Here is a 17,903-nt window from a genome sequence, read left to right on the forward strand (position 1 = left end):
GGGGTACCTGAGTGGTTCAGTGCATTAAGCCTCTGCCTTTGGCTCAGGTCATGATCTCAGAGTCCTGGGGTTTAGCCCCGCATGGGTCTCTCTGCTCAGAGGGGAGCCTGCTTCCTCCTCTCTCTCTTGCCTGCCTCTCCACCAACTTGTGATCTCTGTCTGTCAAATAAATAAATAAAATTTAAAAATAAATAAATAAAACAAATTAGAAATAAGAATCACCACATATTCTTCTTCTTTCATGAGTCTTATGCTTGTTCACTTATTGAATATTTTATTTTATTATTATTTTTTTATTTAAAGATTTTTATTATTTATTTGACAGAGAGAGATCACAAGTAGGCAGAGAGGCAGGCAGAGAGAGAGGAGGAAGCAGGCTCCCTGCTGAGCAGAGAGCCCGATGCAGGACTTGATCCCAGGACCCTGAGATCATGACCTGAGCCGAAGGCAGTGGCTCAACCCACTGAGCCACCCAGGCGCCCGACTTATTGAATATTTTATAATGCCTTTTAAGTACCACTGTTCTGAGACCAGTGAATAATGCAAACAAGGCATGAAATTCTACTGAGGGGACATAGGCATGAAATTCTACTGAGGGGACACAGATAATAAATAAACATACAAATCAAGGTAATAACAGAAATAAATGCCATAAAGAAGATGAAAGAGCTTTCGTAGTTGGCATTAGTTTACGTGGTTGGAGAAGGCCTGAGAGGGAAAATTTGAGCCAGGCTTTGGCTGTTGAAAAGGATCCAGCCATGTGGAAATCTAAAGAAGGATCATTTGAAACAGGGGCAACAGCTTGAGAATCCCTGCTGGTGAGCAAGCAATGGAGCTTGCTGGAGCACAGTGAGCAAGGGCAGGAAATTATGGTGAATGAGGTCAGATAGGCAGGGAATTGATCACTGAGACACACTATGATAGGATAAGGAGTTTAGGTTTGTCCATTGCATAATAGGACGCTATCAGATTTCAAACAGGAGAGGAACATTATCTGATGTATGGTTGAAAATGACCACTCTCATCATCATAAGGAGAATGGTTTGGAATGAGGCAAGAACAGAAGGAAAGCCAATTGAGAGGTAATTGCATCAACTAGGTTGGTATATTAGAGAAAAGGTGACAGGTGCAGAATTTGTTTGTGGATTATAGTCAAAACTGCTGTGTGATTGACCATGGGCATGAAGAAAAGAGGGGATTCTGCTTGAGAACAAGGAGATGGTGGTGTCCTTAACTTTGGATGATTATGAAGTGGGCAAAGTTGGTAAGATAAGCCATTTAAGTTTATGCTTGAGAACAAGGAGATGGTGGTGTCCTTAACTTTGGATGATTATGAAGTGGGCAAAGTTGGTAAGATAAGCCATTTAAGTTTATGCATTTGAGTGGTAAGTTGTCAATGAGATTGTTCTGGTGAAATAAGTTTGGGAGTGATAACGTTTCAATAGATGAGCTTGGATGGGATTCACCTGGAAGAGGGCAGATAAAAAGGTGGATGAAGACACTTCAATTTATAGATAAATTTATAGATAAAATGGAGGATGAAGAGATTTTTTTTTTTTTTAAATCTGAGTAATAGCACTGCATGAAGACCAGGAGAGTTTCAAACCAAGAACCAAGAAAAAAAAATCTTTAAGGGGGCGCCTGGGTGGCTCAGTGGGTTAAGGCCTCTGCCTTTGGCTCAGGTCATGATCCCAGGACCCTGGGATCGAGCCCCGAGTCAGACTCTCTGCTCTGCAGGGAGCCTGCTTCCTCCCCTCTCTCTCTGCCTGCCTCTCTGCCTACTTGTGATTTCTCTCTCTGTCAAATAAAATCTTAAAAAAAAAAAATCTTTCAGTAAAAAAACTATAGACGTTTGTGCTGAACACTACTAAGAAGTCAAACAGATTAGGAGGATGGCTGAAACAAACTTGTGCCAGTTAAGTATAATGGAGGGAGAGTAGATAAGGAATGAAGGCATGATTGTAAGGAAATGAGATAAATGGGGTGATGAAAAGTAAAGAAGTCAGTCAATCAGTAGGCTCAATGAAACCAGAGTTATATGTTTAAATATGAGTACTAAGATAGGTGAATTAGAAGGTAAGTCAAGAAGATGCTTGAAATCAAGATTTTGGTTTAATAGTATAGCAACTGATAAGATCAAGATATGTATACAGTCATAGGAAATACGGAAAAAGCCATCACAGGAATGAAAGCCAAGGAAGAGAAAAGCCACAAGGATGTTAAATAGGTGGTCCTGGTAGATAATGCTATTACCAAAATATCAGCATTAGGAGTACAATGGAAGCCCTTGAGCCAGGTACCAATGGTTTGCCCAGTTCTTGGAACTTGTAATTTTGTACTTCCTTAGCCCTTTATCTTATTCTTTGCCTTCTGTATGCTTGGGTTTTTTTTTTTTTTTTTCTTTCTTCCAGGTTAGCCAATGAAAACAAGTTTGTTGCTATCTCCTATAGCACAAAGCACACATTTTCCAATAGTGTTGCAGTGAACAAAGGACAGCTTCTTTCTCTAAGAAACCTCTCTGACTGAGGAAGAACTTCTTCATTCATGGAGTCAGGTCCAGAACAGATAGAAGACAAGGGTATACATATAGTGCTTTAGAGAAATCATACATCATAGGACAAAAACATATGGAAACAGTCAAAATTTATTTTAGAAGGGATTTTTTCCATTCTTAAATAGTATAAAAATAAACAGGCATTTGTTTCGACACTTACATACGTAAATTTAAATACACATTTGTCTGAGGCACCAAACCTTTCATATTACATTCCAAATTCCCAGGTTCAGTCAGCAGGATGATGTTAAGGTTTATTGTTTTTTTTTTAATCAGTGAAGTCAAAAGCTTTTTATATGAGCCCTTCTAATATTGACTATTTCTTACTTAACTATAAACTTTTTAAACATAAAATCTTAAAAATTCCCCTGAGTTATTTCCTTTAATGAAATTTCATTTTCTTCTAACTAAAAGACATGTTTTTTCTTTTACAAATACTGATGTTATCTGTAATCAGTGCTTGATTTAAAAATATTAAAACCAAAAAAATATTAAAACCCATAGTGCCCTGCACATGTCCCCTCAATAAGTTATAGCTGAATGAATTAATGAAGGATCCATAGGTCCTTCAAAAATGTGTAAGAGGTCAGTCTTATAGTATATCCAGACTAAGGAGACACAGTGGTCTCTCTGGGCTGGTATATAGATAAATCTTCTATATATCAATTTCAACTTTCTGTATTTCAGTATACCAGACTTAGGTTCCTGAAAATTTATTCAAAAATCTTAATAATTTATCTTATAGTTTATATATTAATTCAGAGTTAATCTCAAAGATCTACTGATTCTCACACAATGCAAAAGAAAAAAAATGATTTCAGCTTAAACCTAGTTTATAATGTCCTAATAAAACATAAATAATACTCAATAAATTAAATAGTATACAGTACCAGCAAATGTCAGCTGACAATGAGATGTGGAAAAGAAACATTATCTTCCCAGAAACTATTCAGGATTTGTTTGGTTTTGCTTTTAAATAGGAAAGGACATTCATTAGAACAGAAATATAACTTTCTTCCATCAACAACTCTCTACAGTTCTTTGTAAGGCCATTAGTCTCATTGTAGGCTTCTTCTGCTTCACAGAGTTTGAAGTGATAAAGTTCTCTGCCTTTCATATAAAATGCCTCTGTGTAGAGGCCTTTAAGGGCTGTGTGTTGTTTTGTTTTTTATTTTTCATTCCTCTTAAGAGGAGCTAACTTACTAGTAGTCCTGAGCTGAGGTTTTCTGAAAACTTCTGCAAGTTCAGATAAGAAAGTACAAGAGTCCAAACAAAGAAAGATGTACTCAGAACTTTAAAACCAAGAAAACAAAAAAGTAAACTGATCAGAAGAGAGTTTCTCCCAGCACAGTGGCTAACAGAAGAAAAGAAACAGTGTGCAGGTAGTTGCTTCTAATGCTTCCTGGAAGATACACTAGAAATCCCGACAGTGCGGAAAAACACTTGCAGCATTTTGCCATCTTGGAACAGAGTTTAAATGTCTGAACACCTTTGCTTTTGTTCTTATTATAAATATAAACTGAAATTCAAGTAAAAGGATGTCAAACTCACTTACAAAACAATGACAACTGTTTTCCCCTTTAACCTGAAGACATCTTTAAAGTAGTGACATGAAAATTTCACAAGTAGGACCCCTTTCTCCTTAACAGAAGATGTTAAGTAATATACGAGTTTAACATAAATATTAAATAATTAAGTTAAAAGAAATCGTCCATATAAATAAATAAATATGATTAACAGGCTTCTACAGTTCGGTGGACCGTTCTTTTAGCAGGACTGTGGGATTGATGTCATCTAGTCCGGAGTGTGAAGAGCTTGCATTAATAGTGACTGTCTTGGTGAGCTGGGGGTCTTGAACACTGAATGCAGTAAAAGGACAGCCCTTCACGTTGTTGCAGATGAGAGACTGAATGGAGGCAGTGTTGATGATTTTAAAGCCTACTTCTCCACCGAAAGTACTAGGCTTCCAGTAGTCAGGCGAACAGATGGGATTACCCATAAGTCCTTTCAAGGAGAATGGTGCTCCCATTTCTACCATGGTCTCACCAAAGATGGCATCTGGACGAGGCTTTTCTACCAGGAGGGCTGGATACAGCTCCATGGCATCAATATCTCCATAAAGGGCCTCTAACCCGGCAGCCATTTCCTTCTCTCCTATGAAGGTGACAAAGACACATATACAAACAATGTAAAAGGCTTTACCAAAAAAAAAAAAAAAAGAAGAAGAAAAGTTTTAACCCTTGACTCAATTCCCTTTCAACTTCTCTGTTGTTTCCATTTGACCCTTGATTCTTCATAAAAAACCTCTCTCTCACCTGTAAGTTCCTCGAAAGACGCGTAGGGCTTCAGCCGAAAGCGTTTGCGGTACTCATTCAGAGACTGGTACTTCATCTGTCTGCTCTGGTCAATTGAGGCCTTTGCTACTTGTTGTACTGCAGCTGGAACATTCCTACCACCCGCAACCTGCGGAAAATAAATCGTATAACACCATTTTTAGTCATCTTGATGATGATTTCTACTTTAAAAGCACTCATTCTCTGGGTGGGGTACACAGGACTGACGTTCCCAGCTGAGACCTAAACTATCCAAGTTACAAAGATTTATCTCTATCATCTACAGATTAGGTATTTTTAAGCGTGACTACCTATCGCTATTTGATAGCCAGAGACTACCAGTTTATAGACTTTTTTTTTCATGTTTAGACTTTTCAAAAAAAAATGGTAGACTTCTATTTTCAAGAGAAATGACTAGCAAAATATTACTCTTTCAGTAAGTTTAAGAAAAATAATTTTGATGGTGGAAATTCTAGTGACTGAGTAGTCCTTTGTTTTGTTTTTCGGTAACAAGGCTTACCCTGCCAGCAATTTGCCTGCTGAAGGATTCCACAAACTGGGTAAGCCCATGTTCCAGCAGTATAGAGTTGTTGTAGACAAACTGTTGGAAATTGTACTCCTGGTCATCTATTTGCAAGGTGTCAGGCAGAAGGGGATGCCAGTGGTAGAGCGTGTTAAACTCAGCAGCAATACGGTTTTGGTACTGGAATTGTTGGTTGAAAAGCAGCTCTGGGTCAAACTTCAGCTTGAAGTGATAGCCACTCAAGTGCTGTACATAGTCTTCAATCACAATCTTAATGGTTTCTCCTATGTACACAAAATAAAGACATTTAGAGCATTCATTCTCTGATTACCAACTTTCACGCAACTGAAATGCAGTTTTGTGAATCCGCTATTCCCTCACTTCTATTGTGTCCCTTAAACTATCAATACAAAAGGTATTTATATTACCAATCCTGCTCAAGGATTGAATTTAATAGAGAGCATGTGATTTTACCTTCACCACATTCTCCCAGAATTAGTTAAAACATATCAAAGGTAACAAGTTCATTTTCTCTGCGGAGGAGAGTTGCATTTAAATGATTTTCTCCTCTTGCTTACCTATCAATATGAGCCGGCTCGTCTGGAACAGACGCTCATCATCCCACTCTGGGTGCTCCTGTTTCAGCACATCACACACTCTGTTATGTTCCCGCAGCCAGATCGTGGCATACATCATCAGACCAGGCACCAGCCCGAAGACTTCCTGGCCCACAGCAAACCGCAGGTGTTCAGGAACATGGGGTGGGTAGATCATCTCCACCTGAGTATCTTTGACTGTGGGAGGATACACCTCTCCATCAATTACCTGAAGAACAATGGCAACCAAAATGTTAAATTTTAGTCAGTAGAAGTTTCTAAATACAGGTAAGTCATGAGTCATAACTAATTCTTAAGATTCAAATAGAACGAACCTGGTATTTCATTTTTCCATCCTTGAAGAGGCGCAATTTATGTTGTCTATCCAAAGTTTCCCCATAAACATGGTTTAAGTCCACCTAGAAAAGATGGAAAAACTTTAATTTGTTGCTGCTGAAGTTTGTATAACGTGTCTATAATATAATTTACCATTAAATAATTTGATAAAACTCTTTTCTCAAAGCCAAAAAATACTTAGTTTATCCACTGATACTACAAGTGGATAGTATTTAGGTATTTAGTGTTAAGTATGTAATATGCTTCACTATAGCTATATATTTCTTTTAATAAGCATCAGAAAATATATTACTGATCTAAAATTCTTACTGGCAAATTGAAACTGTCACTTAACTACAAGGGATAAGAATGCTGCAAAAAATCTCATAATATTTAAAGCATCATAATCAGAGTACAAATATGTTTTAAGACACCACTTTTTGCAGTGCCAATATTTTAAACTAAAAATATAAGAGCCAAATTACAAATATTATGCCTATATGCATGTGTGTCTGCATGTGTATTTTTTACTAAGCCAGTGAATCAAAAATGGAAATTCCATTAAGGTTTTTATAGACAGAGCATTTAAGAAGAGGGTAAACTTGGTGTAGCAAAAATATACACACACAGCACTCAGTTATTTCTGCTATAATATCACTTTATATAACTGTCTTACCCCATGGCCCAGTCCTTTGGTGAAACCTGGCCCTCGCTTATGATCTGTCTTGAAAAATTGATGGGTAAAGTGCTGGGCAAAGAATGCAAACATCATATTTGTGCCCTGGGGATCAGGAATGAACTTTCTTCTTAGAAGAAATTTTTCCACAATCTCTTTAGAATCAGGAAGCTCTTTCTTGCCTGAAAAATGAGAAAGCTAAGATAAGAATTCATTAACAAATCCAAGGAAGTATCTATTTCCTACGGGGCCTTCCTCACCTACAGAAGAAAAGAATTACAACATAAATTAAAGTTCTAAGATATGGGGAAACACATTCTTACTGAATTAATTTTACCTTGTATCTATTTTATTTAACTAGTATTAATTTGGTTTTAATGAAACAATTTGAAGAAAACAGTCCATTCACTTTCATGAATAGTTGATAAGATACACTTTTCAAGAAAAAAATCTCAGATATCCTTAAAAGAGCAAACAATGGGGCGCCTGGGTGGCTCAGTGGGTTAAAGCCTCTGCCTTCGGCTCAGGCCATGATCTCAGGGTCCTGGGATCGAGCCCCACATCGGGCTCTCTGCTCCGCAGGGAGCCTGCTTCCTCCTCTCTCTCTGCTTGCCTCTCTATGCTACTTGTGATTTGTCAAATGAATAAATAAAATCTTTAAAAAAAAAGAGCAAACAATATGCTTTTATTAACAAATAAATGACAGTTCAGGGCTGAATTTTCTAGGTAACAATCCAATCCCTACTGCAATGAATACATCTCTGACTGCCTCCCGACACTTACCTTTCACACCCATGGGTGTTGGACAGTCATCCGCCACAGGGGGAAGAGCTCTGGTATAGTAGGAGAGATTAGAAAAGGCTTCCCAGCTTTTATAGCCATAGTCCACATTGTAAGTTGGTGGACTCTCAATGAAATGTGACCTGGCTGAAATTTAAGGAAAAAATTTTGTTTTATTTGTGCCCACATCGATGTTCCTTTTAATTGTAAAATGTACAAAGTGGCAGGAAAGATGGACTTTAATTTCAACAAAGACAACCCATTGTAGAACAGTTACACTGAAGTCCAACTGCCACTTGTACTTTAAAAAAAAAAATCAGGAAAAATGATTCACTAAAATGCATCTTTAATGAAGTATATATACTTTTACATAAAACATGATCTAGCCATCTTGATTTTTCAAATAATCATCCACCTACCACTTAAGAGGCCTATGAAGGAAAGTTTGGGCAAGACACATGCTTTAGTAATAATTTTCTTGCTGACCCAAATCCAGATTAACCAGATTATTTTACTAGGTGCAATCCTGTGGTCCACGACATTGAATAAACTGGACCACACTTCCTTCATGGATTGGAAGAGCAGTGAATTTATAAGAGGTATACAAGATTTAAGTAGAATTGTGATTGTGAGACAGAATTTTGTAAACTGAATGGGACTGAGATGTATTTTGAGCCATTAAGATAAAAGGCAAACTAAAAAGATATTTTGACAAGGTTGAAAAGAGATTTCGGGATTAGGCTCAATAATCAAGTTTTATAAAGAACAATTTTCTTTGAGGAAACTGAAAACCTTAGAGACTTGTACTTACATGTCAACACGTATCTCATAATTACATTTCGCAGGAAGGGAATATTATTGACAATGTTCCAGACTCCCTTGAAGTGGGTAAGTATGTAGTGCACTGTATTCGGAGTGGGTTTCAGGAGTAATTTTACTCTTGTCAGAAATTCAGCTGCAGAAAGAGGGAAAAAAAGAAAAAAGAAAGATTAGCAGGACCCATTTTAAGATACTAGAGTGTAAAGTGATAATTACATGTATCCCCAGTCCAAATAAGGGCACCCAAAGCACACTTACGTGTTGAACAGTTTTCACCATAGAATCCTGTTCGAGAGCAGTCACACATATACTGGTCAAATCCTATACTCATACATACACCTTGGTTTTGACATGGGTTGGAACAGCAAGGATTCACTACAATAAAAGTAAGGACAGTAAGTAAGTTATTCTCTACCTTCTTAATCTTGATATACACATTTAATTGTTTTACATAGTATGGGTCAACTTTACGTAAATAAATTCAAGAAATATACAGGTAATCATGGGAAAACAATTTTAACCTGTGGCACCGAATAATTTATAAAGGAAATATCAACTTTGTATTCTAAATAAGGATAACAATATTCAACCAGATGTTTAAAATCAGCATTTTTGAAGAGCTCAAAGAAGTAGCATTTTTGTAACTAAAGTGGACATATCTAATACATTAATCAAATTTAGGGGAAATTTCGGGGTAAAAACAGCTTACTGTTAAAATATTTTGCTCATCTTAAAAAACAAAACAAACTAACAAAAAACAGCTGGGCTTTCCTGAGTCGTGAAAGCACTAGAGTATTTAAAACAATGGCTCCCATTCCTGAACAGTAGGCATCCCACACAAACATTTATTATTTCACATATATTATTGATCGATCTTGTCCTATCAGATGACAATCTGCAAATTAGTATCACTGTCCCTATTTAGCAGATGAGAAAAGTAGCGCACACCGCTAAGGTAACCGGCTCGGGATGATCAGAGCTGGTGGCAAAGCTGGGGCGTCCACCCAGTTCTTTTGGACTCTAATGGTCCAAACTCTCTACCAAGTCAAACATCGTCTCCTTTCCCGGACTGTTCAAAGTACCGGGAGGAAGGGGAGCTCAGCGGAATCTTAGCGGCAATTACCGAGCCAAGGAGTCCCCGCTGCGGGGCGCCAGGTACCCACCTGCACCGCAGAGCGCCAGGGCGGCGCAGAGAAGCAGGGCGCCGGCAAGCATCGCGGCGGCAGCGGGCGGAGCGCGGGCGGGCGGAGGCGTTGCCGTACTTGGGCTCCGGGCTGCAGAGCGGGAGCAGGCGCTGGGCGAAGTCACCGGCGAAATGCTGACACTCGCTGCAAGTTGTTTGACAACTGGAAGCTAACGGCGAGAACCTTCCTTTTATGCGTAAAAACTAAGCCCACGTGACGGCATGACTGTTTCTTTCCGCCTCTTTAAAACTCTACCCCCCCCCTCCACAACGCTCTCCTCTCCCCCCTGTCTATTTAAATAATTGCGTAAGACCGGGTGAAGGCTGGATTTTTTTACCCACGCAAATGAGAAAATCGGAAACCTGGGAAGCTGCCCTCGGCTTCCCCAAGGCGGGTGCAAAGCGAAGTCGCCTCCCCCACCCCCGCCCCGCTGCGATCTGGTTCTTCTCCCCCAGTCCCTCAGCTCCGGAGTGTGATTTGCTCCAGATTCCCCTTCTCCCTGTCTTTTGACCCAGAATTTTAGAGAGCCGGTGCCTTAGCGGATCCCACTGCGGGAGCGAGGATATAATGTTTCCTCTCCGGGAATCCGAGCGGCCGGAGGTCCCCGAGCGCAGGGAATCTCCCTGCGCGGCCCTCCCCATTGTCTCATCCCCAGGTCTTAGGGGGCCGAGGAGTCACAGTCTGGACAGACTCGGCCAAAAAAGACTGTTTTATACGTCATGTATTTCAAACGTCATGATTTCAGTGACGACCCATAACCTAGAGCATACGGAGTGCATACATACATTACACTCTTTTTATTTGGCCGAATTAACTATAAGAGCTATCGTCAGTTTACATTAACTGTAAAATGTAAATTCCTCTCCACAATTTGCTCCTCAGCAGCTATCCTGTAAACAGTCCATCCGAGCTTGAGCAATCACCACTATAACGTTTCCGCTGCTCTGGTAACAAGGGAAGGGAAAGGGTCCAGATCTGCTGGAATGCTAATACTCAAAACTTAAGCTTTAATGCATTTCCATCTCTGCTGGGCGGGTTTTCACTGCTTTGGTCACCGGCCCTTCACAGGAGATACACGAAAAAGAAACTAGGTTTTTTTTTTTTTTTTTCCTCTAAGATTTTATTTATTTATTTGACAGAGAGAGACCACAAGTAGGCAGAGAGGCAGGCAGAGAGAGAGGAGGAAGCAGGCTCCCTGCTGAGCAGAGAGCCCGACGCTGCCCGACCCCAGGACCCTGAGATCATGACCTGAGCCCAAGCCAGCGGCATAACCCACTGAGCAACCCAGGCGCCCCGAAACTAGGTTTTTAAAGTTTGTTTCTTTAAGTCATTTCTGCCCACTTGTCCAAGATGATGAATGTGACAATGTATCAAAGTACAACACTGCATTTATTTTTCAGTTGTCTGGGTTTATTAGTGCAAATCTTCTATTCTTGTTTTGGAACACAGTTTTGATGAGGAGTTGAGTGGAATGGATGGAAAAGACGAATGAGTTTGACAATTTTGAATTTTTATCATCCTTTGCCTTTATTTAATGTCTTTTTGTGGTGTGAGCGTGAAATAGAAAGAAAGGGGAAGAAAGAGAAAACAAGAAAGTAAGTTAGTTACCAGAATCAAAGTGGAGAATAAAATGTTCAAAGCCATACATTCTTAACACTAATGGAAAAAAAAAAAAAAAGCATAAAACCTGAGGTAACACTATACCAGATGTCTCAATCTGTAGAAGTCTTTTTTTTTTTTTTTTTTTTTTTAAGATTTTATTTATTTGACAGACAGAGATCACAAGCAGGCAGAGAGGCCGGCAGAGAGAGGGAAAGGGAAGCAGTCTCCCTGCAGGACCCTGGGATCATGACCTGAGCTGAAGGTAGAGGTTTTAACCCACTTAGCCACCCAGGCACCCCTCAATTTGTAGAAGTCTTAAAAGAGAAAAGAAACTTACTTGAATTTCTTTTTCCTTACCATTTTGGTTAAGGTATTTATCTGATTTTACATGAGACATAAGTGACTAAAATTCCATCTCATCCAAGAAGCCTTTCTCCTCTAGTCATATTTAATCATTCAATTTATGACACTCCCATTTATTGTACTAAGTCTTACATGGAATTTTAACTAAGAGCATAATTTTTTAAAGACGTTAGGTGGTATCTACTAAAATTTTAAAGTGATATTTAGGACCACACATTTGAGCTTTTTAAAGGTGTCACATAAGATTCTATACTCTGACTCTAGTACTGCACTCAAATTCTACACTGTAATCCTGAATTTATGTTGAAGTCATTATCATCCAATATCCACATTATGAGGTCTTAATTGTATATTCACTGTGTATCATTTCTTGTTCAAAGACAGACTGAATTTAAAGGTGAAGACAAAAGTGTGTAGAGAATAATCACATTTACACTACATGGAATGTAAAGACATTGAACTCTCTTTCACAGTGAAAATTCAATGAAAAAAAAAACTATTTGGTTAAACCACTTGGTTGAACCTGTAATTTCAATGACATGGTAGAGTAGAGAGACTTTCATGTACTTATGCAGTCAGAAGGGAGTTCAAAGAGAAAATGACTTTAAGGTTGGACACAGTTTAGAAAGGAAGTCCAAATATAGACTTGAGGAAAAACCATTATGGTATGATATATTAAATAATTTTGACAAGTCTGAGACCATGAAATAGAATGGAAAGTACATTTGGGGATGCTGGTTATGAGAGGATATTAAATGTCCCAAACTAAATGTCCCATACCAAAGGGCTAAACCTGTTTTATATGGACAAGTGCTATGATTATTGTGCCTTGATAAATCACACCATAAAAAAATAAGGTTTTGATTATATAAAATCATAGATCTTACGTTCATATACATTTAGTGTTTCTATGTATATTTTAGATATACATATATCTATGGTACAGATTTTTTTTAATTAGTCTCTAAAATGTGTTGGGAAATGCTCTCATGAAAGAAAAATAAGCAAGTATATAAAAAATCTGCTACAGCATTCTGTTGAGTTTTACTGCCCCCTTCTGCTGCTTGAATTTCTATCAACTTATTTTTCTTTATGATGTTGTGAAGACTGAATGAATATACTGAAAAGGAATGAAATAGTAATTGAAGTGATAAGCCATTGATATGAGTTAAAAGAAAATAGAAAATAGAAAATAAAGACTTTTAATATACCCCCAATTCCAAATGAGCTAACATTTTAAAAAAGATTTTATTTATTCATTAGAGAGAGAACATGAAGGGAGGGGACAGAGGGATAGGGAGAAGCAGATTCTGGACTGAGCAAGGAGCCAGCTGTGTAGGGGGCTAGATCCCAGGGTCCTGGGATCATGACCTGAGCCAAAGGCAGACACTTAACTGACTGAACCATCCAGGCACACCCAAAATGAGCTAAAATTTTTGAGAGAGACATTTCTTATTGTTGAGCAGGGTTCCACCACTCAGACATGCAAGAATGCTCTGATCCACTGTCTTAGGCATGGAATCTCTTCCCATTCCCTCCCTTCTACTTTGGTTGGTTTAGTGATTCATTCAGAGGGAGTGGAGATTACCCCACGTCTTTTCATTCGTGGTACGCTGGCTAGAAGTATTTTGCCATCCTGCACCAAGGTTATTCTTAAGAGGTATTTTAGCAAAGTTATGCCACAGACTATATCTGTGGACGGAAATGCTACTTACAAAAGTCCTCTATTTTAGTCTTTTAGTAGTAAATTCCGGTTGTGCACCCATTCCCGAGGCTGTTTAAGATGGAAGTTTCAAGGCTCTAAAGCATCTTTTTTTAATTGAAAAAAAATTCTTATCACATAAACCAACAAAGAAATATCAGATAATATCAATTTTTAAGTTTTATTAAAGAAAAAAAGTTGGTCTCCCTTATTTTTGTCAAATAACTCAAGTCCCTGATAGCTTTCTTTTTCTTCATTTTTCATGGTTGCATAAAATAAATACTCAGACGAGCCAAGGTAGATTGAACACAGTCCTTGTGTTAGAGTAAGAAATCTCAAAAGGGACTAAGGAAGTGCAGGGGAGTGTGAGCAGGGTGAACACGAGTGGGCACAGTGAGAACACAGTCACCAATTAAATATCAGAACTAGGACTTCCAGTCTCTGTTCCATCACATTAAGGAGCTTGAAATTGCCACTTCATCCTAACAACATATCAAAACCCAAATAAACTGAAAGCTAGTACTCTTCTTCCATCTCTTAGAGTAGTGAAGCGACAGGATAAAATGTTGTTCCCAAAATTTAAGAAATAAGCCATACAGAGAAGCCCAGTTTAGCAGAGCAGAAACTCATTGGCAGAAACCTCCATGGAAACCAGTACCAAGATTGGAAAACTCAAGGTGTAACTGACAAATTCTGGGGACTATGTGGATAAGTCCAAGAGTTAAAAACTCCAGGGGAATGGACTCGTGCTTTTGCATTTCACTTCCTGAAGCTCTACCAGTGAGTATCAGAAGAGAAAAGAAAAAAAAAATAGAGAAAGAAAGACAGACTTGAAACCCCTTGAGAGATTGATAGGGAAAGGGGAAAAGTAACCATTTTGATATATTCCAGAGCATTCTGTTCTTTTCAATAAGGCCATTCAAGAGAAACTATTTCACCAGAGCCAGAGCCTCAATGATTGGGATTGTATCAGAGCAAAACTAACCTGGGGGAAAGGAAATACCCACCTTCAGCTGCCTCCAGCCTTCCCCCATTCAGTTACTCAACTCCAGCCCTCAGGCCATCCGTCCCACCTAAGAGTTGAGATTGGGGACCTAAAAAGCACTTGTGATCACAAATGAGGGGCATAGTTTCATTAAAAGACTGAGCCCTGATCATAGGACTATGGAACACTTCTCACCTTAGGCTTCACCACCACATTGCTGAGGTCCTATTTTCCAGGGTTCCTTTCACCCCTACACCGTGTCCAGCTCTCAACAAAAAGTTATGAGGCATGATGAAAGGCAAAAAACACAGTTTGAAGAGACAGAACAAGCATCTGAACCAGACTCAGATATAATAGAGATGTTGGGAGTAACAAATTAAAACAAACTAGATGAACGTGCAAAGGTTGCTCATTTGGCGGGGGGAGTAGATAATATGAAGAAACAGACAATATAAGCAGAGAGAAAGAAATTCCAAGAAAGAATCAAAAGAAATGCTAGACATCAAGAAAGAGTGCAACAGAAATGAAGAATGCCTTTCATGGGCTTACTATTAGGCTGGACATGGCTGAGCAAAGAATCTCTGAGCTTGAGGAGTCTTAAAAATCAACAATAAGAAAACAACCAGTTCAAAATATAGGTAAAAGACCTGAACAGATTCCTCACCAAAGAAGATATTCAGATGGCAAATAAATATGTGAGAAGATGTTCCACATCATGTGCTATCGGAGAAATGCAAATCAAAGCAACAATGGGATTACCCATACACATGTATTAGAATGGCTAAAATCTAGAATCCTGACAACACCAAATGCTGACAAGAATCTGGAGCCACAGGAACTCTCATACATTGCTGGTGGGAATGCATAATGGTACAGCCACTTTGGAAGACAGTTTGACAGTTTCTTATAAAACTGAATATATCCTCACCATATGATCCAGCAATCATACTCCTTGGCATTTGCCAAATTGAACTAAAAACTTAAGTCTGTCCCAAAACTACATGCAGATGTTTATGGCACCTTTATTCATAATTGCCAAAACTCGGAAGTAATTAAGATATCCTTCAGTAATTCGCTAGTACTTCCAGACCATAGAGTATTATTCACTTCTAAAAAGAGGTAAGTTATCAAACCATGAGAAGACATGGAGAAAACCTAAATGCATGTTACATTAAAGAAGTTGATCTGAAAAGGTTACATACTGTATGATTCCAAGTATCTGATGTTCTGGAAAAGGCAAAATTATGGAAACAGTAAAAGAGTAGTGGTTGCCACGGGTTAAGGGAGAGGTAGGGGTGAATAAGCAGAGCATGGAGGATTTTCAGGGAAGTGCACCTATTCTATATAGTACTTCAGTGGTGGATATGTGTCATTCATTACACATTTGTCAAAATCCATAAAACCTTCGACCCCAAAATGAACCCTAATGTAAACTATGAGCTTTGGATGATAAGGATGTCTCATGTAGGTTTATCAACTGTAACAAATGTACTATTCTGGCAGGGGATGTTGATAGTGGAGGACTGTGTGTGTGTGTGTGTGTGTGTGTAGACAGGGGGTATATGGGAACTTTGTGCTTTCTGCTCAATTTTGCTGTGACCTTAAACTGCACTAAAAATTAAAGTTCATTAATTAAAAAAAAAGTAAAGAAACCTCAGCCTATAAATAAGGGCTTTTGATTTTAGCTGTTTTCTTTTTTATTTGTTAACATACTAATTCTACTTCCCTCACAGATGTTTCACCTCATTTTTAGTGATATGAGACATCATCCACCGCAGGAGCCACAAGACTGTTTTGCTGGAAGCAATGCATATTTGTTTACTGATCATTCATTATCACTGGCAAACATCTTCAAGGTTGAATGTTGCAGGATGAATAATGTCAGATGCTCATTTCTTAACTACGATCTCTCTCTACCCTAGGGACAGCGATTCCCTTGCAAATATCTGAAGAATTTGTTCCTTCTTCATTCCTTTCCTATCCAGAGATAGCATTCACAAAAGGCCTCTTTCTCCCTTTGTTGAAAATCTATTCTCTCATCTTAGAGGTTTGCTTCCTTTCCAATTGCTTCAACAGGAGCTTCAGTTTCTTACTTCAAAAAGTATAGTTGTACCTTATAATCGAATCCAAATCCCAAACCCACTTTTCCAACTGGATCTTTTTGTTTGACCATCCTAAAAACCAAACCAATCCTCAACAAAAAGTTGTTTTCCTTTCATATGCTCCATTGGAGTTAATAGGCTTACAATCCACCCAGAGTTATTATTTATTAGGATTACTCAACATCTCATGTGCTACCTATTTTACTTGAATATTTTGTTTACTGTCTTTCTCCCCAGCCAAGTATGTGAAGTTTGTGAATACAGGTCTTTGCCTGCTTTTTATCACTCTTCTATCCCAAACTCATAGAACCATGAATAAATGGGTGAATCTATCTTTTGTGAAATCAGCTTTAAAAATGAGATGACCTTGGGCGCCTGGGTGGTTCAGTGAGTTGAAGCCTCTGCCTTCGGCTCAGGTCATGATCCCAGGGTCCTGGATCGAGCCCCACATCAGGCTCTCTGCTCAGCAGGGAGCCTGCTTCCTCCTCTCTCTCTCTCTCTGCCTGCCTCTCTGCCTACTTGCGATCTCTCTCTGTCAAATAAGTAAATAAAATCTAAAAAAAAAAAATGAGATGACCTTTATTTCATCTTGCAATCATTTCCTAAAGTTGGTATTTCCAAATAAAGGGAATCTACATTTTTAAGGCTCTTTTTAAAATGCAGTGGTTATGGCAGACACTGGGAGAGTCATCTAGCGATGTGATACCTGGCGTTTGGCCATCCTGTACAAGTCAATATGTATCAACGATACAACTAGGGAAGGTTAAGAAGAACCTACATCCTTGATGGCATTATTGAGAGAGTTCTTGTTACTTCCCCTAGAGTTTGCCCTACTAATGCATTTCTTGCTAAAGGAGTTCTGATCACTACCTGTATGCAGTTGGGCTGAACATACATTAAATTACATCAATTTTACTATTCCTTGTTTTTTTTAAAGATTTTATTTATTTATTTGACACAGAGAGATCACAAGTAGGCAGAGAGGCAGGCAGAGAGAGATGAAGGGAAGCAGGCCCCCTGCCGAGCAGAGAGCCCGAAGCGGGGCTTGATCCAAGGACCCTGGGATCATGACCCAGCCGAAAGCAGGGGCTTTAACCCACTGAGCCACCCAGGTGTCCCTATTCCTTGTTTTTAAACATATAACCTTAAAAGTTATGATAACCACCATGTCCCATCTGTTAAGTCTCCCAGCTCCTCATTACTCTTGAAATAAAATCTAGAGTCTTTATTATCTCCTATAAACTCTTTCTCCCTCACTATGATCCAGTCACACTGGTTTTGTGTGTCTTAACCACATCTAACTTTCTGTTGCCCAAAGGCCTTTGCATTTGCTGTTATTTACCCAGAG

The 17,903-nt window shown here is 38.8% G+C and overlaps 1 protein-coding gene across 1 annotated transcript; it reads right to left on the reverse strand.

The window, feature by feature from the left end:
* Positions 1 to 2,626: 2,626 nt before the first annotated feature.
* Positions 2,627 to 10,669, reverse strand: PTGS2 (prostaglandin-endoperoxide synthase 2). Its single transcript, XM_082703803.1, has 10 exons — positions 9,781 to 10,669; positions 8,876 to 8,992; positions 8,610 to 8,753; positions 7,802 to 7,945; positions 7,019 to 7,200; positions 6,342 to 6,425; positions 5,989 to 6,235; positions 5,408 to 5,694; positions 4,870 to 5,017; positions 2,627 to 4,708 (listed from the first exon to the last, which is right to left on the reverse strand). The coding sequence occupies exons 1-10, from the start codon at positions 9,830 to 9,832 to the stop codon at positions 4,299 to 4,301; spliced, it is 1,815 nt and encodes a 604-aa protein (XP_082559929.1). The 5' UTR covers positions 9,833 to 10,669; the 3' UTR covers positions 2,627 to 4,298.
* Between the last annotated feature and the right edge of the window lie 7,234 nt (positions 10,670 to 17,903).

The sequence above is a fragment of the Mustela nivalis genome (genome assembly GCF_964662115.1).
Source record: "Mustela nivalis genome assembly, chromosome: 16".
In the NCBI taxonomy this organism is placed as follows: Eukaryota; Metazoa; Chordata; class Mammalia; order Carnivora; family Mustelidae; genus Mustela; species Mustela nivalis.